A 20,068-nucleotide genomic window follows, 5' to 3' on the forward strand; every position below is an offset into this window, starting at 1 on the left:
AGAAAGAAAAGAAAAAAGAAATGAATGGAAAAATAGCAGAAAGATGATAAGAAAATTAGAGCATGGAGCCCCATGGTTCAAATAGTAAGTATTCAAAAAAAATAAGAGAAAACAAAGGGGACAATTTCATCAGTTAAATAATTCAAAAGCATTTATGAAAGTACAGAACATTGGCTCGGCACCTGTGGCTCAAGCGGCTAAGGCACCAGCCACATACACCTAAGGTGGTGGGTTCGAAGCCCGGGCCCATCAAACAACAATGACGGTTGCAACCAAAAAATAGCCGGGCATTGTGGCGGGTGCCTGTGGTCCCAGCTACTTGGGAGGCTGAGACAGTAGACTCACTTGAGCCCAGGAGTTGGAGGTTGCTGTGAGCTATGATGCCATGGCACTCTACCCAGGGAGACAGCTTGAGGCTCTGTCTCAAAAAAAAAAAAAAAAATGAAGTACAGAACATTAACTTTTAGACTGAAAGGACTGCTTATCAAGTAAAGAAAGTCCCACATCACAATACAAGTCATAAATGGTGGCTTCCCAGCAATGGTGACCTCCCAGCACTATGGGCGGTTGAGGAGGGAGAATTGCTTGAGCTCAGGAGTTCAAGACTTGCCTTAGTGAGAGTGAGACCCTGACTCCTAAAAAAATGGAAAAACCCAGCCAGGAGCCTGTAATCCCAGTGGCTTCCAGAGGCTGAGGCAGCAGGTTGCCCACAGCCCAAGTCTGAGGTTACAGTGAGCTATTGCACTCAGGGCATAGAGTGGAACTCTGTCTCAACAACAACAACAAAAAAAGCAAAGAAATAAAAGTAAAATATAAGCATGGAAATTAAAAAAAAATAATAGACCAGCAAGTTTTTATTTGGGGGGAGTTGTGGTTACACCACATATAAAAGGTAAGAATGCTGGAGCAATCTGACAAGCTTGTAGTCCCTGCTATTGGGAGTCTGAGACAGGAGGATCACATGAGCAGAGAAGTTCTGGGCTGTAGTGTGCTATGTTGATTGGGTGTCCGCACTAAGCTGGACATGAATATAATGATCTCCTGGGATCAGGGGACCAGGTTGCCTAAGCAGGGATGAGCCAACCCAGGTCAAAAAACAGAGCAGGTCAAAAGATAAGAATGACTGGGCTCAGCACCTGTGGCTCAAGTGGCTAAGGTGCCAGCCACATATACCAGAACTGGAGGCTTTGAATCCAGCCTGGGCCCACCAAACAATGACGGCTGCAACCAAAAAATAGGCGGGCGTTGTGGCATGTGCCTGTAGTCCCAGCTACTTGGGAAGTAGAGGCAGGAGAATTGCTTGAGCCCAGGAGTTAGAGGTTGCTGTGAGCTGTGATGCCACAGGACTCTACCCAGGGTGACAGTTTGAGGCTCTGTCTCAAAACAAGCAAAAAAAAAAAAAAAAGATAAGAATGACTGGAGTCTTTAAAGTTTATCCTGGGTGCTAGAAGACAAATGAGGAATGCTTTTTTAAAAAATTGAGGCCTTCCAATATCAAATTTTAATTTTATACCCAGCCAAACTATCAGTCAAATGTGAGGATAGAATAAAAACACATTCATATACTACTGTGGTTGCTTTCAGGTGAAATAAGAAAGTAAATCACTTAAAAGACGAAGAACTATGACTTTCAGCACATGGTTTCAACACAAAGCAAGACAAAGGAAGTTCCAAGACATTGTTGAAAAAGTTCCTCAAACCACAGAAATCTAGCAACAGAACCATCAGTATTGGAGCAGATCTAAAGGATCTAGGAGAGACTTTTTCATGATGATGAAACTGGGTGTGTGCCAGGGGCATCTTAAAATTTAGTATATAAACTTTTAATGCACATTTTAAAAATATAGCAGTATAAAAACAGAGAATTGTGCCAAACGATTTAAAATTTAAAGGAATTAAAAATTGATGCCTTTTGGGAGTGAGGTTAAATTATGTAAGTGTAGTAAATAATAATGGTAACTTACTTTTGCAAATTAAACAAAAGGCCATTTGAACACCTATAACGCCCCTTCCAGGGCCTTGGAAGAGGGCCATGAAACTACAGATTGCTTTACTTCATGGTAAATCTAAATTAGTCTCCAATTTTTTCTGAAATGGAGTCAGATAGGATTACTTAATAGTTAGGACTTGGGAGGGCTAAATTACCAACAGAGTCTGAATCAAAAAGGCCTTCACCCTAACTGCTAGAGTCACCTTTACCATCAATTTCTAAGCCTTTTACAGGGGTTGTGCTATAAGATTGCTTCTCAGCTTTCTTAATTCCAGGCCCAGTTTTCAGCTTTCCTGGGTTGTCAAATCAGTTTTCACCCATCCACCAGCTTTTCAGGGTCCAAAAATGTTCTGTTCCTTTATCATTCTTGTTCCTATGAACTTATGCCTCATTAAAATAAATAAATAAATGTCTCTCTTGTCATTTTATTAAGAGTTTCAGCAAGCAGTAGAGAGTAAGATGTATACTCAAACTGTCATTTTTAACCCGAAGTCTGCATGTGCCAAATCACAGCCAAAAACTTCCTTGCAAAATGGGCTGGGGCACTTTAAATGCTCTTAGCAGCACAGTGTGAATACCCACTTACACTTACCTATTCTCAAAACTTCCCAGTCTGGTTAAATTATCTATTTTAATTTTCATTTCCCTGACCACTAGCGAGGTTCACCATTATTTTATACATGTTTCCTCTTCTATGAATAATCTGTTGCTACCCCCAAATATGCCACTCTGGCATATTGATTATTTTAAGTGAAAGCAACTGAGAAAAAGCGGATGCAGGAAGGCCTCTGTGACCTTCTCCCCTTTTTTTGAGACAGAGTCTCACTTTATCCCCTTGGTAGAGTGCTGTGGCATCACAGCTCAAAGCAACCTCCAACTCCTGAGCTTAGGCGATTCTCTTGCCTCAGCCTCCCGAGTAGCTGGGACTACTGGCACCTGCCACAACGCCTGGTTGTTGCAGTTTTGCCAGGGCTGGGTTCAAACCTGCCACCCTCGGCATATGGGGCCAGCGCCCTACCCACTAAGCCACAGGCGCCCCTGCACCCCCTTTTCTACCTACAAGCAGAGCATCCCATGCCCCTTGAGAAAGGTGCCCTCCCTCACCATACCATGAAGAGAACATTTTTGTAACTGAAGACGTGGAGTCAATGCCAAGATTAATTTGTATAAACCTCCTAAAATAACCCTTATCTTCCACTGGTTCTTCCCCTGTATTTTTTTCTAAGCAGTTTCCTACATTTTACTGCCTCTAATCAAAATTCTTCGTCCTTTGTCTTGTCACATTGATACGGGACAGGTGGCACCCCAGCCAGCTCAGCCAAGCGGGGCTGGAGGACCTGCCACCTCCATCTTGGCAGTGTTGGTGGCAGCAGCTGGCAGAGGAACCAGCAGGCTGGAGCAGGCTGGAGCACGCTAGAGCATAGGCAAGTGGGGAGAGCTTCCCTCCCTCACCAGTGGCTCCAGTAGCCAGAGGATCCGGACACAAGCAGGGGAAGACACAGGCGATTCTTCCAGTGTATCCCTGATTGGTCCATTTTCAAAACCTGCTCCTGATTGGTCTGTTTTCAGGCCCCAGAAGCTTATTGGACAATTGCCCCTATATAAAGCAGATCACCACAGACCTCCGAGGGAGAGAGAGCAGAAGAGCAAGAGCTGTAACACTTGTATCCTGCTCTGCAAGGAGGTTTGGCTCTTTGTAAGAGCTGTGACACTTGTATAAACCTATATTACTGCTGATCCTGCTCTGCAAGGTTTGGCTCTTTGTGAGAGTTGTAACACCTGTTGAAAAAAACCTAACTACTGTTGATCCTGTGGTCTGTTGATTCATTCATTGAATTGTTGAGACCAAGAGCCTGGAAATCCAGTATCAAAAATCCGGTATCAACAACTCCACAACTTAACATTCTTTCTTAAATGAAATAAAAGCTCTTAGGCCTTCCTGCTTCTGTGAGTCTTCATTTCTACATACGAAGGCCTCTGTGTATGTGTAAAAATGCTAACATAAAAAAAATTTGTTTGCATTTCTCCACTTCAACTCTCGGTCTGTCCACAGAACTAAATTGGACCTTTCCCCGTTACAGTCGTTACAGTCGTTTACCTTCTCCTTATAGACTGGTAGGAATTCTTTATACTTGCTAATTTGTTTCCAGTTACTAGACTTATAAATATTTCCTTCTAATCTTTCTCCATTTTTTCTTTTTTTCTTTGAGATGTCATCCTGGGTAGATTGCCGTGGTGTTCCAGCTCACAGCAACCTCAAACTCTTGGGCTCAAGTGATTCTCTTGCCTCAGCCTCCCACGTAGCTGGGACTACAAGCACCAGACACAACACCAGCTATTTTTTTGTTGTTGTTGTTGCAGTTGTTCATTGTTTAGCTCACCCAAGCTGAGCTCGTCAAACCTGCCGGCCTTGGTGTATGTGGCTGGCACTGTAACCACTGTGCTACAGGCACTCAGCCTTATCTTTCTCCCTTTAACTTTTATTGTGGTATCGAACTTCTAAGACATTTAAAATTTTGATGAAATTTGGCTTTTTGTTTCTCTCTAAAGCATTAAACATGATTTAAATTATCTTTTGATACATGTATGGTTCTGGTTTTCACATTTAGGTCTTTTAACCTATTGGCATTTGCTTTTATGATGGCAGGGCCATTTTTCTCACATCAATAATTTTAATATTCATTGAATCGTCTTTTATTCATTGATTTGAAATGCCATATTTATTAACTTTACTAAAGGCTTACAACATTGGTGTTTTTCTGTTTCTGAGTTCCCTAATCTTTCCTACAAATCTAATATCTTTCTCACTGAGTTTTTCAAAACCACATTTCAAATAAGAAATATCCTTGTAAGAAATTAAAATTTTCTAATGTTATAAAAAATAGCAATTATAGATTGAAATAAAATGTTCACTTTAATACTTATTACACAAATGTTTACTTACACTTAGTTGCAAGTTAAGAGGACAATTTTTTGTGCAGTTCACATATTACTATTATAGAAGAACAAATACACATATTCATTTATTCAGCTATCTCAGGATAATACACACAGTTTTTGTTTGTTTTAGGTTTCTGAGTTAGAAGAAAACATCAAGTGAGGAAAATGAATTTCCAAAGCTCAAGTATTAACAATATAAATAATAAACATTACTTCTAAATGCCTTACATTTTAACAACTTTGATTTATACTTACATACTAATATTTCCAAAATCATAAATTACAAGGGGCACTGTCAGGGTGAAAATATATTTTTTAAAAGCTTTAAAAAGATAAGTCATTATGGTTTAACCTCATTTGATTTATTCTTGGCACGTGTGGCATCTCAGAAAGTAAAAATACACTTTGCCAATTTTATGTTATTGTGCAAGTATGAGAGAAAGAACAGGACAGGGGCAGACAGACCTGTGTTCACTTATCAGCTGCATCCAACGTTGTGTTGTTTGATGCTGGTCAATTACCTCTTGGTGCTAGGGGCTATGAGTAAATTAAAATGCATATTTAAAATGTATATCATGGGCACTCAATAAATGATATCCCTTCCCGAATTTATTCACATTGAAGCAATAGCAAAATATCAGTCTTATGTTGAGGTACAATTTGAAAAGCTGAAAAAAATGGGAAATTAAAAAACAATGTGCTGTGAAAAATTGCACTTTTTATAAATAAGGAAATCCTTCAATAAGTTTTAAGTATTTTCTAATAAAATCTAGTGCCTACTATACCCTGATTTAAAAAAAAAAAAAAAGCCTAACATGATAAAAATGGCAAATGGTTAAGGACTTTTGGTTTTCCTTTGTGCTACTGATATAAAAATAATGGCTATATTTAAGGCTTATTAAATGATTGTAGTTGCCCTGAACCTAATCTATATTCTTGATGTTACAACTCATTTGAAACAGACCTACTGCCTTGAATGATCATCACAGAGAACGTCAGTGATGTTCCACATTTCAACCAATGAGAGCCTCCTTTTTTATTCTAAGTAAAGGTTCATTTGGTGGCATATGGCAGTTTAGCTTGTCTTTCATCAAGGATGACTCATGTACACCATCACAGTCCATCTTTCTAATGCTAAATACATGGTATTTGGGACATATGGGATTCCTGAAAATGAAATTTATATTGTCACAAGAAATGGACCACTGTAGACAGCAATGCTTACAACCCCATCCCTATATCCTTTAGCTCCCCACCCCAACCATCTAACAAATCATCCTTCCAAATCTGACTCAAAAAGCCCTTCTCAAGGAAACTTTCTCTAACAAAATTTTACACCCTTCATTTATATCCCTTACACTCACGTGTACTTTATATTAATGTCAGCTTGCATATGTTATTATTTGTTTTGTGTGCTTTCAACTTCTAGCTATAATGTTGTCTCTTTGATTTTTTAAGTTTCCACAGTGTTTAGCGCAGAGCTGTACATGTATATATGTGACTGCATCTGTATACATGTGGGGCTGTATGTTGTGTGTGCATTGGTGTGTTGAATGAATAAATAACTAAAGAACCTGGGTGTTTGTAGGGTAGACAAAATCTTATAATTTTTCAGAAATCAAAATTGCTGGACCTTTCTATTATTAAAAAATATGATTTCCAAAGCTATCATAGTTTAGTTTTAGACATGTCAAAAAAACTTTTATGAAATATTCCAAAAGGCTTTTTAATAAATTATTATTATTAAGAGCACCAAACCAAAACATTTTACCAAATAGTGGTACAACCTTTCCTATGACTCTCTGAATGTAGACTTCTCAAGACAAACAATACTGAACAGGAATAGGTGTTGTGAATCAGGATAAAAAAGGCAACTCACTCTAAGTCAGTATCTAATACACATTTTACAATTAATTTGAAAACCCTTCTTAGTAGATACCCATGCTATGTTAAATAAAAGAATACTTTATATCAGGATGTTGTAGATCTCTATAGTTGTTTTGATACTGTAAAACATTAACACAATACTGAAATTGCTATTTAACAAGAAAAATTTTGCTTATAATAGCTGTTAATATTAAAATAGGATATAATAAAAAATTATTCTCAATGTGTATATTTTCAAATTTGCCTGACAGTGTCCTTTTGAGAAATCTGACAATTTGCAGTTAGATTATAGACATTTGAAATTCACTTTTATGATCAAAAATATTACTTACATAATAACAAACAACAATATATAGTAGCCTTTTACTGAAACACGGTGCAATTGATATTTAAAGCTCTGCAACAAAACAAAATTCATTTTACTTTCCTTAAGTTAAATTACAAACATCATGTGTGCAATAATTACATAAATAATACATGATAGCATAAAAAATTCAGATCAGAAAAATGGAATGTTTCAGCTGTCATTCTAAATGTTAGTTTATATGTGTGTATTAAGTTATAATGTATTTTAAATTCAAGAATCTTTATCTTTAAATAATATTCTAAAAAATATCAACTTGGGAGTATAAACATAAAACTTCACATTCCCTTTTTCCTAGATCATCTAGGAAACAAAATAAAACAAATAGGAGGCAAGGACAGTTCTTTCGCTTGCTATAAAATACTTCCTTGCTTTCCCGTCTACTTTTACGGCGTTTCTAGAGCAAATATTACAACATGACAGCTTTGGCAAATTATAAGCTTACTTAAGTGGTCTCTTAATTGGAAGAAAGAAAACAAATTAAACTAAAGCATTTCCTTTTTTGGCTTATTCATTCTCAATCTCTTTTTTCTAATATACAATAAAGGTATAAAGAATAGTAAGCATTATTGAAATGCTCACTACTAACCATTTAAATAGCACAGAATGAACTGGATTAATTTATATACTTAATCAAAATAGATTACTGGTATAGATACTAGGGTGAGGTCCTAGAATTTGTTACCCGTAGAGCTAAACTTGCAAGAGAACGTACAGCAAAAGTAGAAACTTTGTGACATATCCCTGCTTTTGAAATATAGTTGGAAGCCAATCGAAAAAGCCTTTCAGCACCAAAAGTATTGAAGTGCCCAGGAAGCACCTTCTCTACCAGACCTCTGTCCACTAATTCTATCAGACGTTCACATGTTCCAACATAGTCACTTATCCTGCTATATGGGAGCCAGTCAATCAGTGACCCGTCATACACCACATCTCCACTGAAGAGAATCTTGCGGTCCTTGTCGTGCAAGCAAATACTGCCTCTGGAGTGACCAGGCATGTGCATGACAGTGAGCTGTCTGTCACCAAGGTTGATCACATCCCCTGCAAAACAAAGCAGAGCACAGATAAACACGTTGTATACTTGAATCATTTGAAGAAGAGAAAAACGCTAAGTGGTTTCAAAGAAATCAGGATGATACTTATTTTACTTTTATTTCATAAGGACCATATTTCTAATGCTGATTTAAAAATAAGCTGCCTACATCTCATTCCTAATGTTTGTTAGATCAGTGTTTAGCAAAGTTAGCAATGTGAATGTGGAACACTATCTCTGCAGGTTATTATGGCATATGTATAAAAAAAGAAGATGATTCTGCAGTCAAATAATTGAGGGAACTCTCACTTCAGAGAAAATTAAGTAGCTTTCTTTTCTGTAAGACTTCTACAGCTTTTAATACACTGGTGCATATTGTGGGTATACACAAGATAGATATAGTTGTACAACTTCTCAAACTTTTTGACTATGAAACTTTACATTTTACATTTCTTGGTACCAGTATCCTTTTGACACAATTCATTGTTGCTGTTCTAGTGAACTATATTATAGTATTTTGCCCCTTGTTGTATCACTTTGTTGGAATTCAGTCATGAGGAATTGGTACAAGTGATGATGCTCTGGCTAACACAATTACTGTGAGTACTAAACTGCCCTTTATCTCTGACCTAGGAAACTCATGTCTTTTGTCAGAATCTATTAAGCTGGATACCTTGTTAAATTGCAAGTAGGGTAGAATCTCAGACTTTTCATAGTCATTGTCAGTGGGGAGAAAATGGAGCTATATTGGTAAAAAATTGCTGTGTTTCACTGAAATTAAATCAGTATTAATGTGATATAAATTACGATAAATTATAATATTCATATTGCAATTACTCATGCAAGTACACACTAAAAAAAAAAAACAAAAAAATAGTGCTAAAAACTTAATAAAAGAATTAACATAGTACAGTAACCAAGATGTGTTACATATAAAAAGGCAGAGATTGTCAGAATGGATTAAAAAGCAATACATATGCAGTCTATAAGACTATAGTGGCTGAACATATTTAATTCTGCCATTATCCTGTGGCTTTAAAAATGTTTCCCATATGCTCATAGTATTCAGATGCAGAACTGCATGAAAACATCTCTGACAAAAACCAGAAATGCCTGTGAAACGTAGCATAAGCACAGGTGCACACACACAGTCCTTCCAAGGCTCGCCCTGATCTATCTGTCCAGATTCCAGTCATACTAGACTTCTCTTGGCTTCTCAAATGCCTTTTCCAATATTGCCATCTTCCATTTTTTAATGTTTTTTTTTTTTTTTTTTTTAGATTCAGAGTCTCACTTTGTCACCCTAGGTAGAATGCTGTAACATCACAGCTCACAGCAACCTCCAGCTCTTGGGCTTAGGAGATTCTCTTGCTTCAGCCTCCCGCCTAGCTGGGACTACAGGTGCCTGCCACAAAGCCTGGCTATTGTTTTTGTTGTAATTTGGCTGAGGCTGGGTTTGAACCTGCCACCTTCAGTATATGGGGCCAGCACCCTACTCACTGACCCACAGGCGCCACCTCATTTTTTATGTTTTAACTCAAATATGTACATATTTTAAATAAAACATTTCTGAAGGGCTTAAAATTTAAAAAAATTTCTTGGTTCCTTTCTTGCCCTATCTCCAATCTTGCGCCAGAGAGGCAACCACTTCTAACAATTTTAGCTATTGTTTTTTTTAAGAATCTCATTCTGTTGCTCAGGCTAGTATGCCCTGGTGTCAGCCCAACGCACAGAAAACTCAAACTCTTGGGCTCCAGTGATCCTCTTGCTTCAGCCTCCCTAGGAGCTGGGACAACAGGCATGGGCTACCACACCCAGATGGTTTTTCTATTTTTAATAGAGACACCGTCTTGCTCTTGCTCAGGCTGGTCTCAAATTCCTGAGCTCAAGGGATCCTCCCACCTTAGCCTCCCACAGTGGTGGGATTAAGGCGTGAGGCACCATGCCCAGCCTAACTGTAGCTATTTCTTTTGGTAGTTACCTCTACCAGATATAGTTATCCTTAAATAATGTTTATATTCCATTTCTTAATTTAACAATTAGATATACTCTAATAATTTCATTCATGTATTATTTTTTGGTCTTAAAATTTTGTTACCTGGCATGGCGCCTGTAGCTCCGCAGCTAGGGCACCAGCCATATACACCAAAGCTGGTGGGTTTGAACCCATCCCAGCTTGCTAAACAATGACAATTACAACCAAAATATAGCCAAGTGTTGTGGCAGGCGCCTGTAGTCCCACTTACTTGGGAGGCTAAAGCAAGAGAATCACTTAAGCCCAACAGTTTGAGGTTGCTGTGAGCTGTGATGCCAATGTACTCTACCCAGAGTGACACAGTGAGACTTTGTCTCAAAAAAATAATGTTACCTATTAGTCGACTTTCACTGTAAAACAGGATTTTTACCTCTCTACTCCCCACTGTTCACATACCATCATTCCATAAATATGTATTTCTCATACTTTACCCTTCACCCCCACCAGGCAAAAGAATTATGATTCAACTACCTCAATCTGGAGCCCTCACCTCCTTCTGACTTCCCTTTTCATTAGATTTCCTGTTTATGATATTCTAGGTGTTGTGCCCCCCTTTCTTTACTTGCTCCCTTATTTTGAAGTGGAATATCCTAGTGATCTTCCTAGGAAGGAAAGAATTTTTGTGGTAAATAATTTAATCGAAAAGTGAGATGGATGCTGAATTCTTGGTTGGAAATTATGTCCAGCCAGATTTGAAGGCAAGATTTCTTCTTTTCTAGCTTTGAAGTCATTCTGAATATGTGGCCCTTTTGTTTAAATTTCTGGAAGCTTGTAGAATCTTCTTTGATCCTAATGAAACTTTACTGTAATGACTTTGATTTGGACGTGTTTTCATCCATTGTGCTGGGAACTGTGGGCCCTTTCAATCTGGAAATTTACACCCTTTTATTGTGGGATATATTCTTGGATTGCCTTTCATACTCTTGGATTACATCTACTGTTTCTTCTCTCACTGCCTCTCTCCTGTCTCTGCCCTGTTACTCCAGGACTGGACTTTCCAAACTGGGCTTCTACTTATCTAGCCTTTTTCTCTCCTTCTTTTCACTTTGCCTATCTACTCTGAGTTTTCAACTTTATGTTCCAAACCATCTACTAAATAAATTCTTATGTTTCAATTTTCAAAAGCTTGGATGTGGTGGTGGGATTATTCTGTTGTTTATTTGTAAACCATCCTTATTATCTCCTGGATGTCCTGAATGCAACAGCAAGTCTTATCCCTCGGTGATGATGACAGCCTTCCACTCTCATGTTGTTTTATGTGGTCTGTTTTAATATTGATCTTGTGTTAGAAGATTTTCTCAGATTTTTTATATTGTTTGGCCAGATGTTTGTTTGTTTGTTTGTCTGTTTTGAGACAGAGTCTCAAGCTGTTGCCCTGAGTAGAGTGCATGGCATCATCATAGTTCACAGCAACTTCCAACTCTTGGGTTCAAGAGATCCTCTTGCCTTAGTTTTTCTGTTTTCAGTAGAGAGAGAGTCTTGCTCTTGCTCAGGCTGGTCTTGAACTCATGACCTCAAGCAGTCCACCTCCTTTGGTCTCCCAGAGTGCTAGGATTACAGGTGTGAGCCACCACGTCCAGGGGCACCAGTTAAAATGGCTACTATAACAACAACAAGTCTCGGCACCTGTGGCTCAAGCAGCTAAGGCGCCAGCCACATACACCTAAGGAGGTGGGTTCGAATCCAGCCTGGGCCCACCAAACAACAATGATGGCTGCAACCAAAAAATAGCCATGTGTTGTGGCGGGCGCCTGTGGTCCCAGCTACTTGGGAGGCTGAGGCAGGAGACTCGCTTGAGCCCAGGAGTTGGAGATTGCTGTGAGCTGTGATGCCACAGTTTACCCAGGGGGACAGCTTGAGGCTCTGTCTCAAAAAACAACAACAACAACAACAAAAAAAAAAAACCCCAGAAAATAACAGATGCTGGCAAAGATGCAGAGAAAGGGGAGGGAAGGCTCATATGCTGTAGGCAGGAACATAATTTAGTACAGCAACTGTGGAAAGCAGAATAGAGGTTCCTCAAAACACTAAAGATAGAAATGCCACGTGACCCAGAGATCTCACTGCTGGTTACACATCCAAAAGAAAGGAAATCAGCATAACAAAGTGCTATCTGCGCTCCCTGGTTTACTGCAGCACTACTCATAATAGCCAAGATACAGAAAGCAACCTATGTGTTCACAAGCAGATGAATGAATACATGAAGCGTGCATGCAGACATGTAGAATATCATTCAACCACAGAATAGAATGACATCCTGTCAGGTGCCGCATCAGGGACGGAATAGGAGAACCCTGTGTTAAAGTGAAGTAAGTCAGGCACCAATATACAAACCCTGAACGTTATTACTGGTGTGTGGGAGCTAAGAAAGTGGACCTCCCAGACGTAAAGAGGACAACTGTGGTTATTAGAGGCTAGGAAGAAAAGGAGGGGATGAAGAAAGGATGGTTAATGGACATAATGGTAGAGAAAATAAGTTCTAGTGTTCAGGGTGGTGCCTGTGTCAGTGAGTAGGGTGCTGGCTCCATATACCGAGGGTGGTGGGTTCAAACCTGGCCCTGGCCAAACTGCAACAAAAAATAGCCAGGTATTGTGGTGGGCGCCTGTAATCCCAGCTTCTTGGGAGGCTGAGGCAAGAGAATCTCCTAAGTCTAAGAGCTGGAGGTTGCTGTGAGCTGTGATGCCACAGCACCCTACCAAGGGTGACAAAGTGAGACTCTGTCTATAAAAAAATAACAATAATAACTGGGTGCTGTGGCGGATGCCTTTAGTCCCAGCTACTTGGGAGGCTGAAGGAAGAGAATCGTTTAAGCCCAAGAGTTTGAGGTTGCTGTGAGCTGTGACACCATGGTACTCTACTGAGGGCAATATAGTCAGACTGTGTCTCAAAAAAAAAAAAAAGTTCTAGGGTTCAACAGCACAGTAGAGCAATTGTAATTAATAATTCAAAATAGCTAGAAGACCTAGAATGACAAAAAATGATAAAATGTTTGAGGTGGTAAGATAGCCTAATGATTTGATTATTACACATTATTGTATGCTTGTTCAAATATCATCTATATTCCATAAATATTTACAACTACTATGTATCAGCAAAGAGTAGGGGACAAGGCCAGGTGCAGTGACTTATGCCTGTAATCCTAACACTCCGGGAGGCCAAAGTGAGTGGACCACCTGAGCTCTGGGGGTTTAAGACCTCATCTCTAAAAGCACTTGGATGCTGTGGCGAGTGCCTTTAGGCCCAGCTACTTAGGAAGCTGAGGCAAAAGGATCACTTGAGCCCAAGAGTTTGGGGTATACCACAGTACCCTACCGAAGGTGACAGAGTGAGATTCTGTCTCAAAAAAAAAGAAAAAAAAAAAGTAGGGGACAAAGACACTCCTTGAAGCATGTGCACGGATAGGTTGTACAGACATAAGCTTGGCAGCAGACAAGATAGGCCAGGGATTTTTTTTTTTTTTGAGACAGAGCCTCAAGCTGTCCCCTTGGGTAGAGTGCCGTTGCATCACAGCTCACAGCAACCTCCAACTCCTGGGCTCAAGCGAGTCTCCTGCCTCCACCTCCCAAATAGTTGGGACCACAGATGCCTGCCACAACGCCCGGCTATTTTTTTTGGTTGCAGCCATCATTGTTTGGCAGGCCCAGGCTGGATTCAAACCTACCACCTTAGGTGTATGTGGCTGGCGCCTTAGCCACTTGAGCCACAGGCACCGAGCCAGGCCAGGGACTTCTTAGGGGTTCCTCAACTTTGGCATCGTAATGTTTTTTCGTGTAGGACCACAATTTTCAACTGGTGTGCCATGTGAGAGGATGTTAGTGTAACACAGATATTTTAAAGATCGCTAATAAAATTATTTTCCAAAGAAATTCAAAGCAAAGTAAGTGGCTTTTTACTCTTTTCTTTTCTTTTTGCAATTTTTGGCCAGGGCTGTGTTTGAACCTGCCACCTCTGGCATATGGGGCCGGCGCCCTACTCCTTTGAGCCACAGTCGCCGCCCCTTTTTACTTTTTTTTTAATCAACATAATTTAAGTGTGCCATGGAAGTTTAACTACGGGTTCAAGTGTGCTGTGAGATAAAAGATTGAAAATCACTCCTCTAGGGGGCAGATTCTCCAGATAAAATTTTTCTGATTTCCAACCAGAGGAGTAAAGACCTTGCTCACATCCTTCCGGGAAAACAGTAGGAGATACACACACACACACAACTTTATTCCCTTTAAACCCCTGAGCTCAATAGAGCTTGGCATTCCTCATCAAGAAAACTCCTGTTCACCATCCCCAGAGAATAAACTAATGCAGGGGGAGAGGGAGGATTTACTTAGGGAGAAGGGTTCTAGAGTTTAACAGATTCTTAAAAGGTCTTCAATCAACTCTATTTGTTCTAGTATTTGCCCCTTTGCCACCAGTGAGGCACCAGCTACTGCTAATCCCTCAGCCTCTCAAGCACTTTGTCAGTGCAGTTCCCCCAGCCAGGGAGGATTTATGCTTAAATCACTTATACTTAGCTCACAGGTTCAAGACTAGCCTGAGCCAGTCCCTTTACAATGGTGTTGTAGGGCTTTGGGAGGAAGCCAAATTAGATGTGTGTGTTCAGTCTGTTACCTTTCTAGAACCTGTATTTTTTTATTTTAACCTCCCCAAATAACTTAAGGGATGTGTCCACTTGAAAACACTCCTCTGAGTTTGCCTTGCTGACTCTGGGCAAACTGTTTAAATGTATATAATAGGGACAGATAAAAATGCCAGAAATTCCTATCATTTGCACATTGTGAAATACGGCAAAATGACGTGTGCCCATTCAAGACGTTAAGTGCTTTATCAATTTAAGGTCTATTGCTATCTTCTTACAGGAAGGTACTACTTCACTGTTAGCAGGGTAAGCTGCAGGAGAGTGCCCTGGATGAAAGGGCTATTCTCCTTGTCCCTCATTTAGGGCACAGATTTAGGCTTCTCCATGACAGGTGATGATCAAGTCACTAAATGAAATGTAATAAAACAAATGGTTTCAGCTTCCTTGTGTTCTAACCAAAACAAAGAAGGCTATGCTGTTTGGATATGTGCTGTTCATGTGTGTGATGGTATATGAATTTTTAATATAAGTATTTTGTTTCCTCACAGGCATCTAGATTATGTTAATAGCAGGCTGGCAGGCCCTATCATTCAGAAGATACAGGAAATTAATATTTCTGAGAAGACAGGAAATTAGATACTACTTCAGAGGGTGAAGCATTTGGCTCCTAATGAAAAATAACTTTTGATAGCACAGTACTATCACCTTCAAAGTGTTTGGTAAATATTAAGCTTTCTTTTCACGCCTTTTTTGAAGGCGTAAAGACACCACATAGGTAATTTGCAGGCCCTGGGTGGTTCCAAAAATGCTAGTAGGATTCTACCATCAACTAGGATTCAGGAAACCTGGGTTTCTGTCCCAGCTCTCTCCCAAAGAGAGAGAGGCCGGTCAGGCCGGGATGGATACTTTCTTCATCTATAAAACAGTAATCTCCATCATTTTTTCACTCCTGATTTCTCTTTGCATTCACAGAGTCAAAAGTAAATAAATCAAACATAATTTATTCTTTTAAACAATTTAAATAGAGGCTGGGCATGGTGCCTCATGCCTATAATCCTAGCGCTCCAGAAGGTCAAGACGGGTGGTCTGCCTGAGCTCACAGGTTCAAGACCAGCCAGATCCAGAGTAAGACCCCATCTCTAAAAATAGCCCGGCGTTGTGGTGGGCACATGTAGTTCCAGCTACTTGGGAGGCTGAGGCAAGAGGATCACTTGAGCCCACGCGTTTGAGGTTACTGTGAGCTATAATGCCACAGCACTCTACCAAAATCAACAAAGTGAGACTCTTATCTCCAAAAAAAACACCCGAATTTAAATATATTTTAATACTAATATAAACATTCTTTAATCTACATGCCAAAATTTAGTCTAAATATCATCAATTGCATTGAAATCTTACATCTAAAAGTATTTTTTAATCAAGAAATAATAGTTAAAAGTAAATATACTTTTAACCTAATGTAAATTTAATTTTAATGTAAATGTACTTTTCTTTCATCCCAAATTAATAAAAGACTATCATCTAAGCCAGATTTTTTTTTTTTTTGAGACAGAGCATCAAGCTGTCCCCCTGGGTAGAGTGCTGTTGCATCACAGCTCACAGCAACCTCCAACTCCTGGTCCCAAGCAAGTCTCCTGCCTCAGCCTCAAAAGTAGCTGGGACCACAGGCGCCCGCCACACGCCTGGCTATTTTTTTTTTTTGGTTGCAGCCGTCATTGTTGTTTTTTGGCGGGCCCAGGCTGGATTCAAACCCGCCACCTCAGGTATATGTGGCTGGCGCCTTAGCCACTTGAGCCACAGGCACCGAGCCAAAGCAAGATTTTTTTAATCTGCAGATTTAAAACTTCAATGAAGAGCTTTGTTGGGTGAGGGGATGAGATATAGAATCTTGCATTTTTTTATATGTCAAATGATAAAGATCTCATTTGTAAGATAAACCAATTTTTGTAAAATATTTCATTATTTACCATATTGTTTGGTAATAAAAGTGAGCTGCAAAGCAGCTACTTGATTTTTCTACCATATAGAGGGATGTTTTAATAAACTAAGCTGGAAATTAAAATTATTTCATGATAGAAAGGAAAAAGGGGGTTTCACAGGCAGTGCCTGTGGCTCACTGAGTAGGGCACCAGCTCCAAATACCAACGGTAGCGGGTTCGAACCCAGCTCGGCCAAACTGCAACAAAAAAATAGTAGAGAGTTGTGGCAGGAGCCCTGAGTCCCAGCTACTCAGGAGACAGAGGTAAGAGAACTTCCTAAGCCCAAGAGCTGGAGGTTGCTGTGAGCTGTGATGGCACAGCACTCTACTGAGGGCAACAAAGTGAGACTCTGTCTCCAAAAACAAAAGGGGGGGGGGGTTCACATTATACCCAGTACTAACAGATTTGTGGGGTAAGATTTATGTATGTTTTGCATGCTTTGATTAATTGCACCTTGGTTTAAACCCTAGCTGTGACCATGATCTTGCCAGTGGACTCTCAGCAAGCCAAATAATTGGGGTCAGTTGTCCCGCTTCAAATATGCTGTGACAGTAAAATGAAATCAGAAGTATTCTGAAAAGAAAATAGCATATATGCCAAATACTGGGGCTGTGCCTAATTAGCTCAAATATTTAAGTGCCTGTGTGTGGAGAATGGGTTGAGTCCCTGTTCTATATCGTTTTATTCCATGAATTTCTCTCAGAACACCATCCTGTCTTTCACAAAGCCAAAGGACCAAGGCTACCTATGTGTTGGTTCACGTAATTTACCTCCACTGAAAATAACAGTATTAATCTATCTCAGGTTTTGCTTTTAATCAGACCACTTATCTGTCATAATGAAAGACTCATACATGTTCTACTTTTACGTTTACTATTAAGCTTTTTCTCAGTGACATCAAGAACAGAAACCTATCTGAAAGATAAGGATGTTTAAGACGATTGGAACCATATTCTGATGGTTTTCCAAGCCTACAGGTAGGAATCACTCATACCCCGTGGTGACTGAACTGATGAAGTCCGCAGCTCTCAAAAGCACAGAGCATTACACGCACTCCCCGGGAGATGTCATTCCTTAAGAGTCTACTCGCTACTAAAGCGTCTGGAAATGTCAGGTGCTCGAATAAAAATAATGGGCAATCTCTAGTAACAAGTCTCAGTCGTTTTACTACTGTAGCAGACTCAAGAAATTGGGGTGGTGGTGCTGGCTTTCAAAGGAGTATTCGGAATGGCTACACAGCGCCAGAGCGGTCTCTGCAGAGGGCTGCGACGGCCCTGGCTCTGGCTGAGTGGGCTTTTCCTCAGGGACGGTGACCCAGAGGGGTTCTGCGAGGGGCCAAAACAATTCCCCTATGGCCATGCAGGCCTGCAACATGCAGCATTAGCATAGTTTCTTCCCAATCCCTCCCTTAGGGGAGATCGCGCGCCCGCGGGGGCCCATTACCATCCTGCAGGATGAGGGTGGGCTGCACCGCCTGTACCCGGAACTGCCTGGCCCTCCAGCCGGGGCTGGGCGCCCGCACCACCTCGCTAGCGGACAGCCAGGTCACGGTCTCAAAGTTGTCCCCGCGAGCCAGCGCCTCGGCCTCGGCGTGGTGCACGGCTACGCGGTCAAACTGGTAGAGGCCGCCGGAGTGGTCGAAGTGCACGTGGGTGGCCACAGCCAGCAGCGGCCGGCGCGCCGTGTCGTCTTTGGCCCCGCAGTCCTGCAGGAGGCCGGAGGAGTAGAGGTACTCCGGGAGGCTGCGTAGCCCCAGGCCTGTGTCAATCACCACGTCCTGCTCTGAACCGCGCACCAGCCAGATGTTGGCACGGTTGCCCGACTCGTAGAAGCGTTCTTGAATCCAGAAGATGCCATCGCCCAGAGACTTGTGGGCGTACCACTCGAGCGCCGACATGCTGGGCAGGGGTGCGGCCAGGCGGGGGTGGTTGTGGGCGTGCGTGTGTCCCACGGGCCGTGCACACAACAGGCGCTGCGGCTGTGTGGAGCTGTCTGCCCGCGGCCAGGGAGAAGGCGCAGAGAAAGGAGGGGGCGGAGGATGCGGGGACGCGAGGGGGAGGACCCGGAGGAGGAAGGACACGAATAGACCCTGCCTGGAGCGTCCCAGAAGCAGACGCAGCGCTGCCCGCACCGGGCGCAGGACCTGACGCAGCCTCTGCAGCCGCAGCACCGGGGAGTGTTAACGCAGGGGGCACTGCGGCAGAATGGAGACCCAGAAGGCGACACTTTCCTCACCCCAGGGGTCTGACTGCGGAGGCCAGTATAGAGGCGTGGGAAGGACTGGGCCCGCCCACCCACGGGCTCGCCGCAGAGCTTACTACCTGCCGGCGCCGAAAGAGTCGGCCCAAGCCAGTTGGACGAAAACTACGGCGCCTGCCAAGGGCTAAAAAGCTCTCTGCCGAGGGGGTGGGGCCTTGCTGGGGGCTGGGCGGGGCTAGCTGGTCCGGACTGGAGCGCGGCTCCGGGGCCGCGTGGAGGGCGGTGCGCGCTTCTCCCGAGGTGGAGCTGGCTTCTCTGTAGCGCGGCGTCCTCTGCCAGCACCTCTTCCTTGCCGGCCGGCACGTGGGCTGCAGTTTTGCCCAAGCCACGAGACTAAGTGAGCAGGTAACAGAGGAAGCAATGGAGACTTGGGAAGGGGTGGAGAGGGTAGAAGGAAGTTAAAGGGGCACATGGAGAAGGTGGGGGGAATCAGGGTTAGCGATTGATTCAAGAGCCTCTGGATTGAGGAGCGTTGGGAGATTGCTCTACAATCCTTCTCCTCCCCTTAAAATGTTTTTAAATCTTCATTTCCAGATCTTACCTAGTCTCTACCTCCCGGGACTGTTTGCAATGAGTTAGAAGGGAGTTTATGCGCTTATTGATAGTAGGTGATTTACCAAATCCGGAGACTATATTCTTGTTTAGGCACTAATCGTTGTCGCATATTGAGGCTAAGGACAGTACCTGTTTTCTTAACTGTTGGCACTTTATCCTGGGGAAGGGGGTTGTTAATGGTTTGTCTTTTTTCTAAATAATAATAATAATATATCCCCTGTTCCATTTGTTTTTTTTTTTTTTTTTGGTTAGTTTGTCCACCTTGGAAGAGGGTGCAGAAAGTTGGTAGACAAGCTCAACTGAGGAAAGGTGGAACGCTTTGTGGGGAGAATGAGAAAAGTGAATAATGCCTGGGTGTGGCCCTGCCAGCCACACATCTCACCCCCGCCATTAACATAACTCTCTGTCCCCGCTTCCCACCTCCCAACTATGGAAGCATCTATTTAGGCTTT

The 20,068-nt window shown here is 41.8% G+C and overlaps 1 protein-coding gene across 1 annotated transcript; it reads right to left on the reverse strand.

Annotated features, from left to right (window-relative positions):
- Window positions 1-7,078: 7,078 nt before the first annotated feature.
- On the reverse strand, window positions 7,079-18,898 carry MBLAC2 (metallo-beta-lactamase domain containing 2). Its single transcript, XM_003785974.3, has 2 exons — window positions 18,246-18,898; window positions 7,079-8,225 (listed from the first exon to the last, which is right to left on the reverse strand). Exons 1-2 carry the CDS (start codon window positions 18,697-18,699, stop codon window positions 7,840-7,842), a joined length of 840 nt encoding a protein of 279 aa, XP_003786022.1. The 5' UTR covers window positions 18,700-18,898; the 3' UTR covers window positions 7,079-7,839.
- Window positions 18,899-20,068: the final 1,170 nt, after the last annotated feature.

Source organism: Otolemur garnettii, unplaced genomic scaffold, assembly GCF_000181295.1.
Source record: "Otolemur garnettii isolate 467f Iridium unplaced genomic scaffold, OtoGar3 scaffold00017, whole genome shotgun sequence".
Classification (NCBI taxonomy): domain Eukaryota; kingdom Metazoa; phylum Chordata; class Mammalia; order Primates; family Galagidae; genus Otolemur; species Otolemur garnettii.

What these genes read in the sequence shown, in the direction of transcription:
- MBLAC2 (XM_003785974.3), bottom strand. Translation starts at nt 18,699, where the DNA reads ATGTCGGCGCTCGAGTGGTACGCCCACAAGTCTCTGGGCGATGGCATC. An exon ending in CACCCTCATCCTGCAGGATG is followed by an intron (nt 8,226 to 18,245) that starts GTAATGGGCCCC and finishes TTTGTTTTGCAG; the next exon opens with GGGATGTGATCAACCTTGGT.